Source organism: Geotrypetes seraphini, chromosome 9 (genome assembly GCF_902459505.1).
Source record: "Geotrypetes seraphini chromosome 9, aGeoSer1.1, whole genome shotgun sequence".
Taxonomy (NCBI): Eukaryota; Metazoa; Chordata; class Amphibia; order Gymnophiona; family Dermophiidae; genus Geotrypetes; species Geotrypetes seraphini.
Window position 1 is genome coordinate 178198186 of NC_047092.1, and position 17192 is coordinate 178215377.

At 42.5% G+C, this 17192-nt stretch overlaps 3 protein-coding genes across 3 annotated transcripts in view; 2 read left to right on the top strand and 1 right to left on the bottom strand.

Annotated features, from left to right (window-relative positions):
* The window catches only part of MCF2L2 (MCF.2 cell line derived transforming sequence-like 2), a 306030-nt gene that overhangs the window by 24940 nt on the left and 263898 nt on the right, over positions 1-17192 (bottom strand). The window contains exons 25-26 of the mRNA XM_033957587.1: positions 16725-16788; positions 14401-14501 (exon numbers count right to left, since the gene is read on the bottom strand). Of these exons, the coding sequence (XP_033813478.1) occupies positions 14401-14501; positions 16725-16788 (165 nt within the window). The remainder of the gene's footprint in view (positions 1-14400; positions 14502-16724; positions 16789-17192) is intronic.
* Positions 1-17192, top strand: part of LOC117366333 (lactosylceramide 1,3-N-acetyl-beta-D-glucosaminyltransferase-like) — a 169097-nt gene that overhangs the window by 4729 nt on the left and 147176 nt on the right. The window lies entirely within an intron of this gene.
* Positions 1-17192, top strand: part of B3GNT5 (UDP-GlcNAc:betaGal beta-1,3-N-acetylglucosaminyltransferase 5) — a 104996-nt gene that overhangs the window by 4722 nt on the left and 83082 nt on the right. The window lies entirely within an intron of this gene.

Here is a 17192-nt window from a genome sequence, read left to right on the forward strand (position 1 = left end):
GTACAAATAAACTTGAAACTCTTCATCATGCTATATACTAGGGCTTTCCAAACTGAGGGTCATAACCCCAAATGAGGTAGCAAAATCCACAATGGTATCATGCCCACAGAAATGCCATCAGCTCAAACATCTGGGATTGTGTGCTTTCTGTGGCTGTAATAATGGGAACATGGCCACAAAGTTCGATAAGCATTGCTCTTCACAGTACAGTACAATCAATTATTTTAGTAAGTTTTAGTTAATCATAAAGCCTTTCATCCAATGTGTCCTCTCAGTGGGAGTCTTCCACCTATGGTCCTGCCAGCAGGGGGTGATGTTTCACTATCACTTTTCAATAGAGAGTGACAGCAAGCTCTGCCGAACTCCAAGGAACCTGCCTGTCCTTAGTAACTGAAAACACAATGATGAATCACCATTCCCTACTGGCAACAATGCAGTTGGAGAATGCCAGCTCATTTTTGAGGGAACGGCGCTCTTGTCTATGAAGGATTTCATAAGATTTTACCCACAGGATATATGCACACAGATCCAAGATGGCTGCTAAATAGACGTGCTGGTAACACGCATTGGTACCGTGCTACACTCTAGTAGTTAGTTTCTTTTTATATGTAGCCTAGTGCTGCTAGAACGCTTTTCTTCTTACCTTGATGCTGAAAAGGAGAGGCAGGAGCGCTGCTGGCGCCTCGCAGCGCACCGGAGGGCTGACTTTAGACAACATAGAGGAGCTAATTCGGAGGATGCAAGGAGTAGCTGCGACGATGTCGGGGGCAAGCCCGCTGAGGATACTGGGTTCCAGTGAGACCAGAGATGTTCTTCTTGGGCCAGATACCACTCTCACAACAGCCCCAGATCATCAGCTCCCCCAGAGATGAAGAACCCCCGCAGATAGGGGCGGTCCTTCCTCCAGAGGCAGCCAGCATTTCATCAGGGAGTTTGGTTGCAGAGCTCCCCATTTTGGGAACATCTGAAGAAGAATCTGGGGTAATTTCAGCTATGAAAGGTGGACAGACCCAGAAGGAACAAAGCCGAGGAACTTCTGTGGATGGTGAGCACGTTTACACATTACAAGTTTCCTTTTGGCAAAAGCCCTCTGAGGTGACCTTGGAATCCCTATAGGACCTGATAGCTAATTTTGCGAAGGTAATTAGACCCAATTTCTAACATATTGAAAAAAAATTGACTCAACATTCTGAAGAGCTGAAAGACTTAAAAAAGGATTTGACTGCCTCAAAAACTCAGTTCAGAAATTTGAACATGATATGACTCTCTTTAAACAATTACAAGATTCTTTAGTAAAGGACGATGTAAACCTTAGAAAAAAAGTAGAGACACTTGAAAATCATTCATGTAATAATAATCTGAGGCTTATAAATTTTCCTAGGTTAATAAGGGTAACCCCTAGGGAAATGCTTAGGAGATATCTGTTAGACATTTTGGAAGTCCCAGAAGAAAATGTACCTCCTTTCTCTCAGGTGTACTATTTACCTGATAGAACTTTACCTCAACAACAAGTTAAAAAAAAAAAACTGAACAAGAAGTGATAAATATCACTGAGATTTTGGAGACATCAGATAAGGAACTAGCAACTCCTGCTACATTAATTTTAACGGTAGCTCTTCCAATTGACAAAGTATGGATATTGAGACTTTTCTTTAAAAATAAACAGAAAGAGTTTCTTGCTTGTAAAATTCAAATTTTCCTGATCTTTCAAGGGAAACACAAAAATGCCATCTTGAGTTTCTTCTTTTGTATTTTTTGCCACTGTTCAATTAAATGTTTTCTTTGAACTTCAACAATTACCTGCTTTTTTGGCTTTGTCCTGTATGGACTGATAAATTTTAAGCTCTATAGGCTAAAATTTGTACTCCAGTTCTAGCTGTGTATTCTATAGCATATCTTAGATGTATAGAATTATACCTTTCTTTTGTCTCGCCTGTAAGAACCTCTTGGATCCATAATATAGGACTTGAGCTAACTTAACCATTATGTTATTTCTTTATTTTCCATGCTTTGTTTAAAGTGTGGATCTATTATGCTATGCAATGTATAAATTACTGGTTAAATATGTTTTCTGTACAAGTTATGCTTGGTATTTAGACTGAAAATCAATAGATATATATAAAAAAAAAAAAAAAAAAAGATTTTACCCACAGATACATGTCTATGAGAAAACATGAACTTGAATGCATGGCTTATTTTGTGAATTGGGGTACAAATGATGATGTATATAACAAAAGGCAGGAACAAGACAACAGTGAAAATCAGCAGTGGGTAACTGCTAATTCTCAACATTCAGTGCAACGGTTGATGTATTGCGCAAAGCATTTCATGAGTGGCTTATATAACACAATAATTGCCAAGGATGGAGGATCGAGAGTGGATATGGAATGTTTAATGGAGATAAATCTGGTGCAAGACGATGGCAAAACATCACATGCTGCATGTGGTCATTTTACCTTTGGGTGGCGCTCTGCGGTTGGAAAGACCCTGCAATGTGAATCGCTTTCTAGCAAGAGCTGAGCGCTCAAGGTTATGACTGGCAGAAGCATCAGCTAGGAGAGACCAAGAGGGAAAGTAATAAGACAGGATGGAGTAAAAGCCGAGTTAGCAAGGGTTAACCTTCAAGCTTATGGAAGAGCAAGGATTATAGCTTGATGCCATTAGAAACAGGTTCATGTGAAAACCACCTCTGAATCACAAATGATTGAACAGAAGAACTGGGAAAAATTTGTAATAGGCAGGGGTTCTATTTAATAATACTGTACATTGTCTCCATGAAAGTACATAAGAACAGCCTTACTGGGTCAGACCAAAGATCCATCAAGCCCAGTAGCCCATCTTCACGGTGGCCAATCTAGGTCACTAGTACCTGGCAAGAACCCAAAGAATAGCAACATTCCATTATCTCAGAGTATGCAAGATTCCGGAACCCCAAATAGTAGCAACATTCCATGCAGAATCCCCAAAGAGGAGCAAGATTCTGGAACCCCAAAGAGTACAAACATTCCATGCTACCGATCCCAGGGCAAGCAGTGGCTTGCCCCATGTCTTTCTCAAATCTTTCTATATAAAATTGGATGTATCTGTGTGTGTGCGGATGTATGTATGTTCCAGAATAACTCTGAAACGCATGGAGAGATTACAACCAAACTTGGTATACATATCACTTACTAACTGGGAAAAAATACTGTGGGGGTGAGTAGGGGGTGACATGTGCGACATGTTTTTTACACAGATAAAGCTGCTTTGACCAATTGCTTGAAGCTTGAGGAATGATATCACACACTCATTAAACAGTATATAAGGAAATGCAGCTGTGCTGTGCCATGGTGAAGCCTAAACAGAAAGTGAAAAATGAAAATTTGTGTGATGTTAATCCTCAACTGAATGTAAACCAAAACCCAAGGGAATTTGAAAGTAAACGTAATTGTCAAATACTTCCCATTTTACCAGGTTTAATCATTGAATACAAGTCTATCGACACCAGAAGATTGAGATAAATATCCAGGCAAAGCTGGGTGATCAGCTAGTAAGAACGTAAGAATAGTCTTACTGGGTCAGACTAATGGTACATCAAGTCCAGTAGCCCATTTTAACGGTGGCCAATCCAGGTCACCAGTACCTGATAAAAACCCAAAGTACATGGCCAAAAGTAAATAAAAATTAAACAAATATCCCAAATATCCTATTTTTGGCTAAAATATGCTACTTTTCTTTAATCATGATCATTCTCGGATGGGCCATTAATCTAATTTCCTGACCCACACTAACAACATGCATCAAAGGCTTGAGCAGCACATGATGGTAAACTGATTTAGTCTAATGTTGGAGTGGTTGTCCTGGATTAGCATCCACTGAACTCTACTGCTTAGGTGAAAGCTGTACAAAACCATTATGCCTTACGAACCAATTCAAAATTGTCCCCTGGCTAATTTCCAATAGAAAGAATTACTTGCAACAGAAGTTCTCCGTGGATGGCAAAATTAGCCAAACACGATCATGTCAGCTCTGATGGTGCCAGGTTGGATTTACTCTCTCAGAGCCCTACATGTATAGAAACTAGAGAATGACATGGTGGCTGTTACCTGCGAAAACGGTAGGGGAAAAAAAATAGTCACTGTGGGCACGGGGAGAAGGCCATTCACCACTCTGTGGAGCGGTGAATGGCCCTGTCTCCACAGTTAAGAGAGGGAACGAGCGCAGTCACCGATCGCGCACAGCCCCCTCCCTCCTTCCTAAAGGTTGTTGCTGCCGCCGCACGTCCAGGCATCTCCCTCCCTTCCCCTTACCTTCAGGCGATTTAGAATATTTTTCTACCATCTGCCAGAGCTGCATGTGGCTGCTGGAAAGTCCTACTCTGACTCAACCGGAAACCGGAAGTTGCGTCAGAGGACTTTCCGGCAGCCACATGCAGCTGCGGCTGCTTGTAGAAAAAAATTCTAAATCACCTAAAGGTAAGGGGAAGGGAGGGAGATACCCGGACGGACAGCTGCGGCGATGATGACGACGTCCAAGAGACATTAGCAGCACTCACATCCTCGATAAAGAAGCAGACTTTGGAGAAGAAAGCTAAGTTATTATGAGGGACACTCTTCTCTCTATGCAGTTTTAGAAAAGTTCTCTTAAGTAAACATGCCAGACAAATAATGGAAGAAGGGGGAGGTGGACTATAATGGAAGAAGAGGGAGGAGGACTATAATGTTATTAGTCCAGTGTGAAGGGCTTTTAGTCACATCGTGAGGTCACCACTGACATTCTATTAGCTTGGCATTCAGTCAATGTTTGCAAACACACATGCAGAACAGAATAAACAGTAAGGGTTTGGCTATGGTCTTGTGCAACCTGTGGGGGAATGAGGGGAAGGCGCAGGTGGGGAGCTGGCTCTGCATCTCTGACACTTTCCAGAAACAAAGAGTAACAGCCAAAACATCACAAGAGCCACACTTAGCTAGCCGGCCAAAGCCTGAGATAGGAAGTTCCCTTACTGTAAGGGGAAGGGAATGAGGGAGATGTTTGGATCGCATGAAGGGTGCTGAAGGGGGATGGAGAGATGGAGGGGGTGGAGAGGAACAGATGCTGAAGGGAAATGGGGAAGAGAGAGAGTGGGGAGAAGACGCTGAAGGGAATGGAGAAAAAAAAGATCTTAGCCATTTAAAAAAAAATTTTTAAAGCTTCCTTTTTAAAGATGCTTTTAATCTTTAAATTTTTCTTAAATGACAAAGTAGTTACCTTTTAGGTTTATACTATTCCCTCCCCAATGTTTTCTCCATGGCTCTGTCTTCATTTCTAAGCATTGAATTGTAACTTTACCCCTCCATTCCTTGTGTATCAATTAGTTTGTAAACTTGTCTGTCCAACCTATTACTGTCAATTTTAAAAAGTATGTCTAAATGTATGTTTATTTTATTCAGCTGTAACTCGCTTAGTAATTTGAATAAGCGATTTATCAAATCAAAATAAAACTTGAAACTTAAGAGAGAAAGGGGAGAAGACGCTGAAGGGAAATTGGGAAGAGTATGGGGGGAGGGGGAGAGAGGGAAGAGAGAGAGAGAGGCAGGCAGTGGATGGAAGGAATTGAATGAGGAAAGCAGAAACCAGACAACAAAGGTAGAAAAAAAATGGCTATTTTCTTTTTTGCTTTAGGATAAAGTAGTATATTAGTTCTGTTGATAAACATTTATAAACAAAGCCCTGCCAGCTGAACATCTCTTTCTCTAGTTCAGCAGCCAGAACTCTGATTTATAAAACGACAATTGTACAGAATATTGTTTCTTTTTATACTTTAATAAAATAAGTTCAGTATAAAACTATTTGAAACTTGTATGGATGGGATCAGATGGTTTGCAGGGACAGAGACCGAGCTCGTGGGGACGGGATGGGGACAGAGCTCATGGGGACGTGACGGTGATGGGGACCGAGCTCGCGGGAATGGGGATAAATTTTTTTCCCCATGTCATTCTCTAATAGAAACCTCTACGCATGTGTGAGCATACATCCTGAGACCCTGCTGCCCATCCCCCTCATTCTCTTCAATAGCTTAAGACAAATCAACCATAATGAGAGAGGTGTGGAACTGTCCACATAGAACCTCTGTTACAGGCAACTAACCCCACATTTTCTCCATTGAGTAGCTGGACAAAATCAGCCACGCATGAAAGACTGAGCTGAGGGTGCAAAGATGGTCATCGTCTTTATAGTAGATAAGTGGATCCTTGTAACTTGGGTGCCAATATTGTGGTAAGCTGAAGACAATTAGGAACAGATGTGAATGGGTAGCTTTTCAAAGAAATCGGACAGCTTGGGTTTCTGGCTCTTTCCATTTTGCAACTGTAATCCAGGTGATAATGTAATACTCTGAAAAAGACACCTGGATTAATACAATCTCTAATTTATATGTGCTAATCAGGAGCCACACTAAGACTCCTTGAGTGAAGCAGTGGATATGGATTTTGTTCATACCTGATGGAGAGAAAGTATACCTCCTGACATAGTAATGTAACATAGTAAACGACGGCAGATAAAGACCTGAATGGTCCATCCAGCCTGCCCATTAGTTATACCCATTAAAATTACATGATTAAAGTCCACCTGGTATTGTCCTAGGTTCCAAATGCTGAAGTTGCCATCTAATCAAGCCATTGTGACATCACTGCTGAGGTCGGCTCTTAGGCATTGGTGGAATGAGGCATTATGACATCATAATCTCAGCTCTGGAATGTTGCTACTCTTTGGGTTTCTGCCAGGTAACATAGTAAATGATGGCAGATAAAGACCTGAACGGTCCATCCGGTCTGCCCATAAGTTATACCCATTAAAAATACATGATTAAATTGTCTCTTCTTTGATATTTCTGGGTCGTAGACTGTAAAGTCCACCTGGTATGGTCTCGGGTTCCAAATGTTGAATTTGCTGTCCAAGCTCACTCCAGCCTATCTAACCATCCTGTTTGCAGGATATTCTACCATAAAGTCCGACAAGTAACATCTTCATGTTCCTAGTTAGTGGCATTCCCATTGAGGCCCTCCCCAGCCCAATCCTATACCAAATCATCACATATGGGACACAGACTGTGCAAGTCTGTCCAGTACTGGCCTTAGCTCTTTAATTTATATCCTTAATTTTCTAATTAGAGATCCTCACATTTTTTTAAATTCCACCACCGTTTTCCTCTCTACCGCTTCCCTCGGGAGGGCATTCCAGGCATTTACCACCCTCTCCGTGAAGAAGAATTTCCTAATAGTAACAGTGTCAAGCATCATTTTTGGATATACTGCTAGGCATATACGACCTTAGTTTATAATGTAAAAACTTGTTCTCAGCCTTTCAGCACTATAGAAATAATAAACATTAGAAGTAGTATTGTTCTATGAAACTGGTAAACTGGTATGGTGCAACAGAAAGAGAGGAACTCTCACTTTTACTCCCAGTATGGGCTGGCCTCTGCTGTCTCTCTGTCCCAGCACCATCCAGCAAATAATGTGCACGTTACCAAATACCAGTGAAGTCACAGTTTCACAGAACATGTTATAATGCCCTTGTATCGCTCTATGGTATGGCTGCACCTCGAATACTGTGTGCAGTTCTGGTCACCATATCTCAAAAAAAAAATATAGCAGGAATTAAAAAAGGTACAGAGAAGGATGACAAAATTGATAAAAGGAATGGGATGACTTCCCTATGAGGAGAAGCTAAAATGGTTAGGGCTCTTCAGGTTGGAGAAAAGATGGCGACTAGGAGGCATGTGATAAAGCTGCTAAGTAGCAGATTTAAAACAAACCGGAGATCCTTTAAGGGCCTGTTTTACAAAGCCGCGGTAACAGCCCCGAAGCCCATAAGGATTTATCCCTTTTCTTCCTTTCTCACTGACTTGAGTCCTTGCTTTCTCTCTTTTGAAACATTCTCCCCTTTCCTCGTTCTGAGCTCCTCTGGGAAAACAGCATAGAAAAATAAATAAATATGATGTGGAGCCATGAAACGTACAAATCATTCCACACTTTTCGTTTCAGTGAGGCAAATGTATCTAGTAAATGGGCACAAGTATAGAGAAACCAAGCCATTGTGACATCACTGATGAGGTTGGCTCTTAGGTGGAATGAGGCATTATGACATCACAATATGAGGGGCTACTGAAAAGTTCTCACCCCAACCAAGAAAAGAATGGGGTGATTGTGATGCAGTGGTTAAAGCTGTAGCCTCAGCACCCTGAGGTTGTGGGTTCAAACGAACACTGTTCCTTGTGACCCTGGGCAAGTCACTTAATCCCCCCATTGACCCAGGTACACTAGATAGACTGTGAGCCCACCAGGACAGACAGGGAAAAATGCTTGAGTACCTGAATAAATTCATGTAAACCATTCTGAACTCCCCTAGGAGAACAGTATAGAAAATTGAATAAATAAATTAATAAAATTCAAGGATACTTTGTATCCATCTAAGAGAAAAGTGGCCACCTCACAAGATAAATGATTTTTAGACTTCATAGAATTGTTAGATATTTATGTTCAAAAATATTTTCCCTAGAGACTGACCCTGCTGTAGGAAATGAGAGTCAAAACACGATCACTGCTCTGTGGTCACCAGCACAAAACCTTTTGCAGCACCAGCTCTACTTTATCTCCTATCACAAACTAGAGAATGACAAGGGGACAAATTTTTGCCGTCCCCGCAGAAGCTCATTTTCCCATCCAGTCCCCGCAAATTCTTTTCCTGTCCCTGTCCCGTTCCTGCAAGCTCTGTCCTCATCTGAACAAGCCTCAAACACTTTAAAATCCTAAGTAGCAACATTCCAGAGCTCAGATTGTGATGTCATAATGCCTCATTCCACCAATGCCTAAGCTCCGTCCTCATCTGCACAAGCTTCAAACACTTTAAAATCCTACGTAGCAACATTCCAGAGCTCAGATTGTGATGTCATAATGCCTCAGCTCCGTCCTCATCTGCACAAGTCGCCTCACTTTGAAATCCTAAGTAGCAACATTCCAGAGCTCAGATTTTTTTTTTTTTTCTTTTTCTCTTTTCTCTATCCCCTAAATTCTCTTTTTTACTTACCCCACTTTTTCAATCTTTGCCTACCTTTATCTCCTCTATTCCACTCTTTTTTCCTATCATTTTTTCTTTTTCAACTGATTCGTTTTAACTTATCTAGCCAACCGCTTTAATTAAAGCGATCCTACCCAATATGTGTTTCCCTACCCCCACTATTTCCCTCTCTTCTCCAGAATATGTAACTTTCCCTCCCCTTCCCCTTATATCCTCACTTTCATGTTAGTCAATTATGTCTTTAATGTTCACTCACCACATTTTATATTTTAAATATTATCTTTGTTTTCCTTTTTATAAATTGTACTGTGAACCGGCCAGATACTTGGTGATGGTCGGTATATTAAAAAGTTAATAAACTTGAAACTTGATGTCATAATGCCTCATTCCACCAATGCCTAAGCTCTGTCCTCATCTGCACAAGTCGCCTCACTTTGAAATCCTAAGTAGCAACATTCCAGAGCTCAGATTGTGATGTCATAATGCCTCATTCCACCAATGCCTAAGCTCCGTCCTCATCTGCACAAGCTTCAAACACTTTAAAATCCTACGTAGCAACATTCCAGAGCTCAGATTGTGATGTCATAATGCCTCAGCTCCGTCCTCATCTGCACAAGTCGCCTCACTTTGAAATCCTAAGTAGCAACATTCCAGAGCTCAGATTTTTTTTTTTTTCTTTTTCTCTTTTCTCTATCCCCTAAATTCTCTTTTTTACTTACCCCACTTTTTCAATCTTTGCCTACCTTTATCTCCTCTATTCCACTCTTTTTTCCTATCATTTTTTCTTTTTCAACTGATTCGTTTTAACTTATCTAGCCAACCGCTTTAATTAAAGCGATCCTACCCAATATGTGTTTCCCTACCCCCACTATTTCCCTCTCTTCTCCAGAATATGTAACTTTCCCTCCCCTTCCCCTTATATCCTCACTTTCATGTTAGTCAATTATGTCTTTAATGTTCACTCACCACATTTTATATTTTAAATATTATCTTTGTTTTCCTTTTTATAAATTGTACTGTGAACCGGCCAGATACTTGGTGATGGTCGGTATATTAAAAAGTTAATAAACTTGAAACTTGATGTCATAATGCCTCATTCCACCAATGCCTAAGCTCTGTCCTCATCTGCACAAGTCGCCTCACTTTGAAATCCTAAGTAGCAACATTCCAGAGCTCAGATTGTGATGTCATAATGCCTCATTCCACCAATGCCTAAGCTCCGTCCTCATCTGCACAAGTCTCAAACACTTTAAAATCATATGTGTTCGAGGCCTCTGTGGTTAATGCAGAGCTTACAGGAATGGAGCAGAGAGAAGGACTGGTAAACTCACGGGGACAGAATGGGGAAATTGAGTTTCTGCGGGGACGGGGAAAAATTTGTCCCCCGTGTCACTCTCTACCACAAACTTACATCTTCTCGCCTCTCAAACTGTCTGTAGCCATCTAGTGCAGAAACTGATGGACTGAAATGTAAGTGCTGTGGCATCAGTCCAGAATCGTAAAGTATCTGCTGAGTTCTGCCTTTAATGAAAATTTATACTTTCCTAAGTTAAAAACACTTTCATTTGTATGTCTACACAAGGGTGGAGAATTTGGCAGCTGTTTTTAGTTTTCAAGTCTTAACTTTCAGATGGATTCAAATATTCTAACGTCATAACATCAACTTACTATATACAGTATCTGGTTTATCACACCAGTTCACATATCACATGCTATCCTCAAAATATGCTCAGTCCACTATTTAAACTAAACTAAACTAAACTAAACCTTAGGTTTGTATACCGCACCATCTCCGCAAGCGCAGAGCTCGGCACGGTTTACAGAGGTTGAGAGGAAAGGAACTACAAAGGGATATAGGAGAGGGACTGAGAAGATAGAGAGGGAACAGGGTACTAGAGAACGGGAGGAGATTAGATTTTCGAAAAGAGCCAAGTTTTCAAGTGTTTGCGGAAGGATTGGAGGGAGCTTGAATTTCTGAGAGGGAATGAGAGGTTGTTCCAGAGTTCTGTGGTTCTAAAGGGGAGGGATGTTCCAAGTTTTCCTGTGCGGGATATACCTTTTGTAGACGGGAAAGATAGTTTTAGTTTTTGGGAGGATCTAGTGGAGAGTGGGTTTGAGGAATTCCAGAAGAGTGGGATAATGGGAGGGAGGACGCCATGTAGAATCTTGAAGGCTATGCAGGCATATTTGCCTAAACTTCATCTGGGACTATTCAAATATTCATAGATCACCAAATCTTCCCAGCATATCAAGACATAAACATTCAGAATACTAACTTGTAAACAACTGAATATTTTTCTAAAGTGTGTAGAATCCTCAGAGGACTCACTTTCCTTTATTTAGAGTTCATAGAAGGATAATATGAGCCAATATCGTCAATGGACCCTTTTTTATGATATATTTTTAAACTTTTTCTTCTTATATATAAAGTGCTAATGTAGCAGTTTTTTGTGCAAACTTAGCAGTAATATAAATAGAAGATGCATAAGAACTTATCGTATTCTTAAAGCGCATTGCGGGAGCGCCTCCACCGACATGACAAAATTTTCAACAGGGTCAAGGCTCCCAGCCCAACATTAGCAGGCAGTTCTCATGTCACACTCCCGCAATGCTCCTTTGGGCTCCTTTTGCTAAGGTGCGCTAGCGTTTTCAGCGCACGCAGATTAAACGCGCGCTAACCCCGTGGCTAAAACTAGCGCGCGCTAACCTACGCGGCTAGAACTAACGCCAGCTCAATGCTGGCGTTAGCGTCTAGCGCGCTCGGAATTGTAGAGCGCGCTATTCCGCGCGTTAATGCCCTAACGCAGCTTAGTAAAGGGAGCCCTTTAAGAATAAGCTAAGTTTTTATGCAGCTTCTATTTATTACTGCTAAGTTTGCACATAAAACTGCTACATTTGCACTTTATACAGTCAAACCTCGGTTTGCGAGTGTTTTGCAAGACGAGCAGAACACTCAGCAAACTTTTGACTCGCAAACCGAGTGTTGACTCGATTTGTGAGCACCACCCCCTCGATAACCGGCATTGCTCCCCCCCGCTCGCAAAGGCCCCCTCGCTCCAACCGGCAACCCCCCCCCCCCGCGTGAACTGGCCCCCCCGCCCGTCTAGTGCAGGCACAGATCGCTAGACGGGGGGGGGGGGGGGTAAGTTTAAGTTGTTCGGGCGGGGGGGCCGGTTCGTGTGGGGGGGTGCCAGTTGGAGCGAGGGGGCCTTTGCGAGCGGTGGGGAGCGATGCCGGTTATCGGTGGGGGGGGGGGGAATGTATCAAAGCGAGTTTCCATTATTTTCTATAGGGAAACTCGCTTTGATAAACGAGCATTTTGGATTACGAGCATGCACCTGGAACGGATTATGCTCGTAATCCAAGGTACCACTGTATATAAGAAGAAAAAGTTTAAAAATATACAAAAAAAAGATCCATTGAAGATATTGGCTCATATTATCTTTCTATGAACTCTAAATAAAGGAAAGTGAGCCATCTGAGGATTCTACACACTTTAGAAAAATATTCAGTTGTTTACAAGTTAGTATTATGAACGTGGAGAAGGTGCAAAGGCGAGCCACACAACTAGTCAAAGGAATGAAAAATTTGAGCTATGAAGAACGCCTCAGGAAACTGGAACTGTTCACACTCGAGAGGAGAAGACTGAGAGGCGATTTGATAGAGACTTTTAAAATATTAAAAGGATTTGATGAAATAGACCAAGAAGCAGCATTACTAACATTTTCAGATGTGACACGGCCAAGAGGTCACAGCCTGAAACTGGGTGGCAGCAGGTTCAGGACGAATGCCAGGAAGTTCTGTTTCTCACAACAAGTGGTGGGCGCTTGGAATTCTCTTCCTGAGGATGTTGTGGCGGAGACTACTCTTTGGGGGTTCAAACACAAGTTGGATATACACCTTCTTGCAAATCATATTGAGGGATACGGTAATTTCAGGTTTTCATAATAGAGAACCTAAATGGGCCGCCGCGTGAGCGGATCGCCGGACTTGATGGACCTCGGTCTGATCCGGTGAAGGCATTTCTTATGTTCTTATGATATGCTGGGAAGATTTGGTGATCTATGAATATCCTCAAAACATGTGCATTTATTTAAATACCTTCTGAAAATAACAGCTAAGAATTAATGACAGAAAACCCCCAACTTCTCCACGAATACCAACATGATGCAAAGCAGAGGATATACATAGATGCTCCTGTTTTGCAATGCTCCTGGCTGTAGTAATAGACAAACACTTGAAGATATTCAGCTCATAGCACAATTTCACATGCTGCAAAAGTGCCATTAAAATGGACTGCTGTAGCCACCTGATACTTTGAGGAGAGTATGTTCGATCTGGAGCATCTGGAGCAGGGAAATGGCTAACATCACTTTCTATTAATTTTTCTTCCAAAGGATGTGCAATGCTATATTTTAGCATTGTATAATCCCTGAGAAGCATTTCAACCTCCCTGAGCTATCTAAACCACCCCCCCCCCACACACACACACCTTTTTTACAAAGCTGTGTTAGGCTTTTTTATCGCTGACGTTCAAGTACCTCACGGGCCGTATTGAGGTAGAAGAGGATATCTTCTTTTTCAAAGGTCCGACGGCGACAAGAGGACATCCATGGAAAATCAGGAGGGGGGGGGGGGGTGGAAATTGCACGGCGACACCAGGAAATACTTTTTCACCGAAAGAGTGGTTGATCGCTGGAATAGACTTCCACTTCAGGTGATCGAGGCAAGCAGCGTGCCTGATTTTAAGAAGAAATGGGATCGTCACGTGGGATCTCTGCACAGAGTTAAATAGGGGAGGGTCATTGGGGTGGGCAAACTAGATGGGCCGCGGCCCTTATCTGCCGTCTTTTTCTATGTTTCTATGGCTGCAGTGGTATTAGCTCCGACGCTCAAAGGAATTCTGAGCGTCATACCTAATACCACCGTGGCCGGCGATAAAAAGCCTAACGCAGTTTTGTAAAAGGGGGATAGATTTGGATGCCATTTTAGCATATGCACGAGGGGAGTATTCCAGGAATAAACAGTAGAAAGATTAATAGCCGAGATGACAACACTTGTTTTATGTGCTTTTAATCTAACAGTACGCTAAGAAGCAGGCATTAATATGAAATCCAATTTCAAACATTCTTAAATTGCTTTTCCTGAAGTCAAATAAAAAGCAGAATTTGAAGATATTTAGTAGGGATTAAGGGGGTCTTTTACTAAGGCGCTAAATGCTAACGCACCCATTATATTCTACGGATGTGTTAGCATTTACCGCACGCTAAATCGGATAGCGGGCCTTAGTAAAAGACCCCCCAAAGTAGCTAAAGTAAAAAAAAAAGTTTGTTTTTTTCCACATGATTAAAAAACTCCTACCTCTCATTTGTCTGCTGTTAGGACTGGACAGCCTGTTCTTCTTATTGGAAGTTTCTGGACTTGAAGACTCAGACTGTATACTGGATGACCTTCTGCTATATCTTCAGGAGAAAAAAACCCCAAAAACAAACCATTTAGGTTTCTATAGTGGGGATTTGATTTAACTGCAAAAGTTGCCTACAGACTAGAATCTTTGGGGATAATGTCCAGTGGTATGTGGTCAGTATATTTTTAAAATGCTGGCTGTGCTTTTCCGCAGGCCTACAGTAACTACCTTTGCCCTGTGAATAGATCCCATGTGCCGATCCCATTTGGCCTTAAAATCAGGCACGCTGCTGGCCTCAATCACCTGTAGTGGAAGACTATTCCAGCGATCAGGAAATTCTTTTTCACTGAAAGAGTGGTTGATCGCTGGAATAGTCTTCCACTACAGGTGATTGAGGCCAGCAGCGTGCCTGATTTTAAGGCCAAATGGGATCGGCACATGGGATCTATTCACAGGGCAAAGGTAGGGGAGGGACATTAAGGTGGGCAGACTAGATGGGCCATTGCCCTTATCTGCCGTCTATTTCTATGTTTACCTTGGTTATCTGTCTAGAGCAGGGATGGGCAAACTTTTTGACTCGTGGGCCACAATGGGTTCTTAAATTTGACAGACAGGCTGGACCAAGAGCATCTTTCTATCCCTCTATCCCTCCCATCTTGCCCAGCTTCTATCCTTCCCTCCCTCGTGCAGCAAAACCCTTGCCCAGCTTCCCTCCTTCCCATCCTTTGTGCAACAGAACCCTTGAGCACCCGCCCCCACCCCCCACAGCTGAACCCTCCATCCTTCCCTTCCATCCGAACCCAAGCCCTACATACCTCCCTCCAGAGCAGCGTCGGGCCGGCAGCACTCTAAACTTGCTGCTTTGCGGCCTTCTCTCGCCGGGACCTTCCATGTGCCGAGTTACTGATGACATCATCAGTGATGCGGCAGAGGGAATTCCCCGACAACAGAAGGCCGCTAAGCAGCCTGTTTAGAGTGCTGCCGGCCCGATGCTGCTCTGGAGGGAGGTATGTAGGGCTCGCGGTCAGCGGGGTTCGGATGGTCGGCAGGCTGGATTAAAAAACTAAACAGGCCGGATATGGCCCGCGGGCCACAGTTTGCCCATGTCTGGTCTAGAAGCTGATAATCACTCCCCCTTATCCCTTCATGTTCTTGTACTAGTGGAGAGAAGGGTAAATAACAGCTGCATCCATTATCTTGGAAATTTGTTCAAGGAGATTCGAGGCACGTGACAGCTCTTAACACTCCTCTGTTATTGAACTAAAACATTCCCACCCAACAGCCGAATGGACTTATTTTCCTTCAAATAAAATTAAAGAAAACATTTTTTTTTTTCCTCCAGGTAAATCACCCTGTAGGAAAATGATACATTCAGATCTAAAAGCAACCAGGTGTAAATTTTGGGTTTTGTGCATGCAAATATGAATCACAAAACTACCAGCCCCTGTCAGGGAAGCTTACTGAACACTGAATTTACTTGATTTAGGTCTAGATTTACTAAATCTTCCGATCCTGTCCTGACGATCGCAAAATCAGTTTTACTCGTTTTGCAATCGTTCCCCCGACCCCGACCTGATTCACTAAACTGCTGCCGATCAAATCTCCTACCCGATCCACCCATGCAAAAGAGGGGAAATGGCATGCAAAAGTAGGAAGGCATCGAATCACTAAGCAGAAGAAGAAACACCGATTGGGTTTGCCGATCCGAAATGAAGGCACTGCTGAGAATCAGTCGCTTCACTATCCTTGCCGTCACTCCTGTCCTCTTCCGCCCTGAAATCTCATGTATCGAGGTTACAACCCCATAGAATACAACCATCAAAATAAAAAAAATAAAACTGTAAAATATTTTTACATATGCGTAAGAATTCCTTTTTTATATATTCTGCAAGTGCGAGCCCGTGGTTTTAACCTGCGGGTTTAAAGCGTGTTCTGTTCCATAATCTGGCAACAGAAAAATTAAAATCATTCCTTTTAAAATGTCCACTTGTAGGGCCAGCAAGTAAACTGCAGCCACCCCCACCCCCTTTTCTTTTGAGCTTGCTCGTGCGAAGAGCAAGCGCATGCGCAAATTGCATCTATAACCAACAACTCTGTACATGCGTTTCGATCGCTCTACAGCGATCCATGGGATTGCTGAAGGGCGTGTGTCCGATCAGCTCATTTGCATGCAGAATCTGTTGTGAATCGGTCGCTCGGCAAAACTTGGCCAAGAACCGCCCAACAACGATCCAGGTCGGTGAATTTAGTGAATCGGGGCCTTGGTCCTGCAGATTACCTGGAGGAATTCATTGGTGCATGATACACATTCTCGGTGATTCTTTGGTGCAGTTGACTTGCTTCTGTTCCAGGAAAGAAAAGCAGTTAATTTTACTTCCAAATTTCTGGGTACATGCAATGTGTGCCACTAGAGAATGACACGGTGACAAAATTCATCAACGTTCCCGTCCCCGCGGATAACCATCTTCATGTCATTCTTTAAGGAGAGAGGGAAGAATCAGAGTATGAATGGTCTCAACCACTGACCCTCAAACTTTGCTTTGAAGAATGCTGGTGTAGAAGGACTGAGGCTGAAACAGACACTACAGAATGACAGTCTCTGGTATCCAGAGCAGATATTGTGATGTCATAATGCCTCATTCCACCAGTGCCTAAGAGCCAATCACATCAGTGATGTCACAATGGCTTCATTATCCTTGGCTCACATAAGAATCAGAGTATGAATGGCCACAACCACTGACCCGCA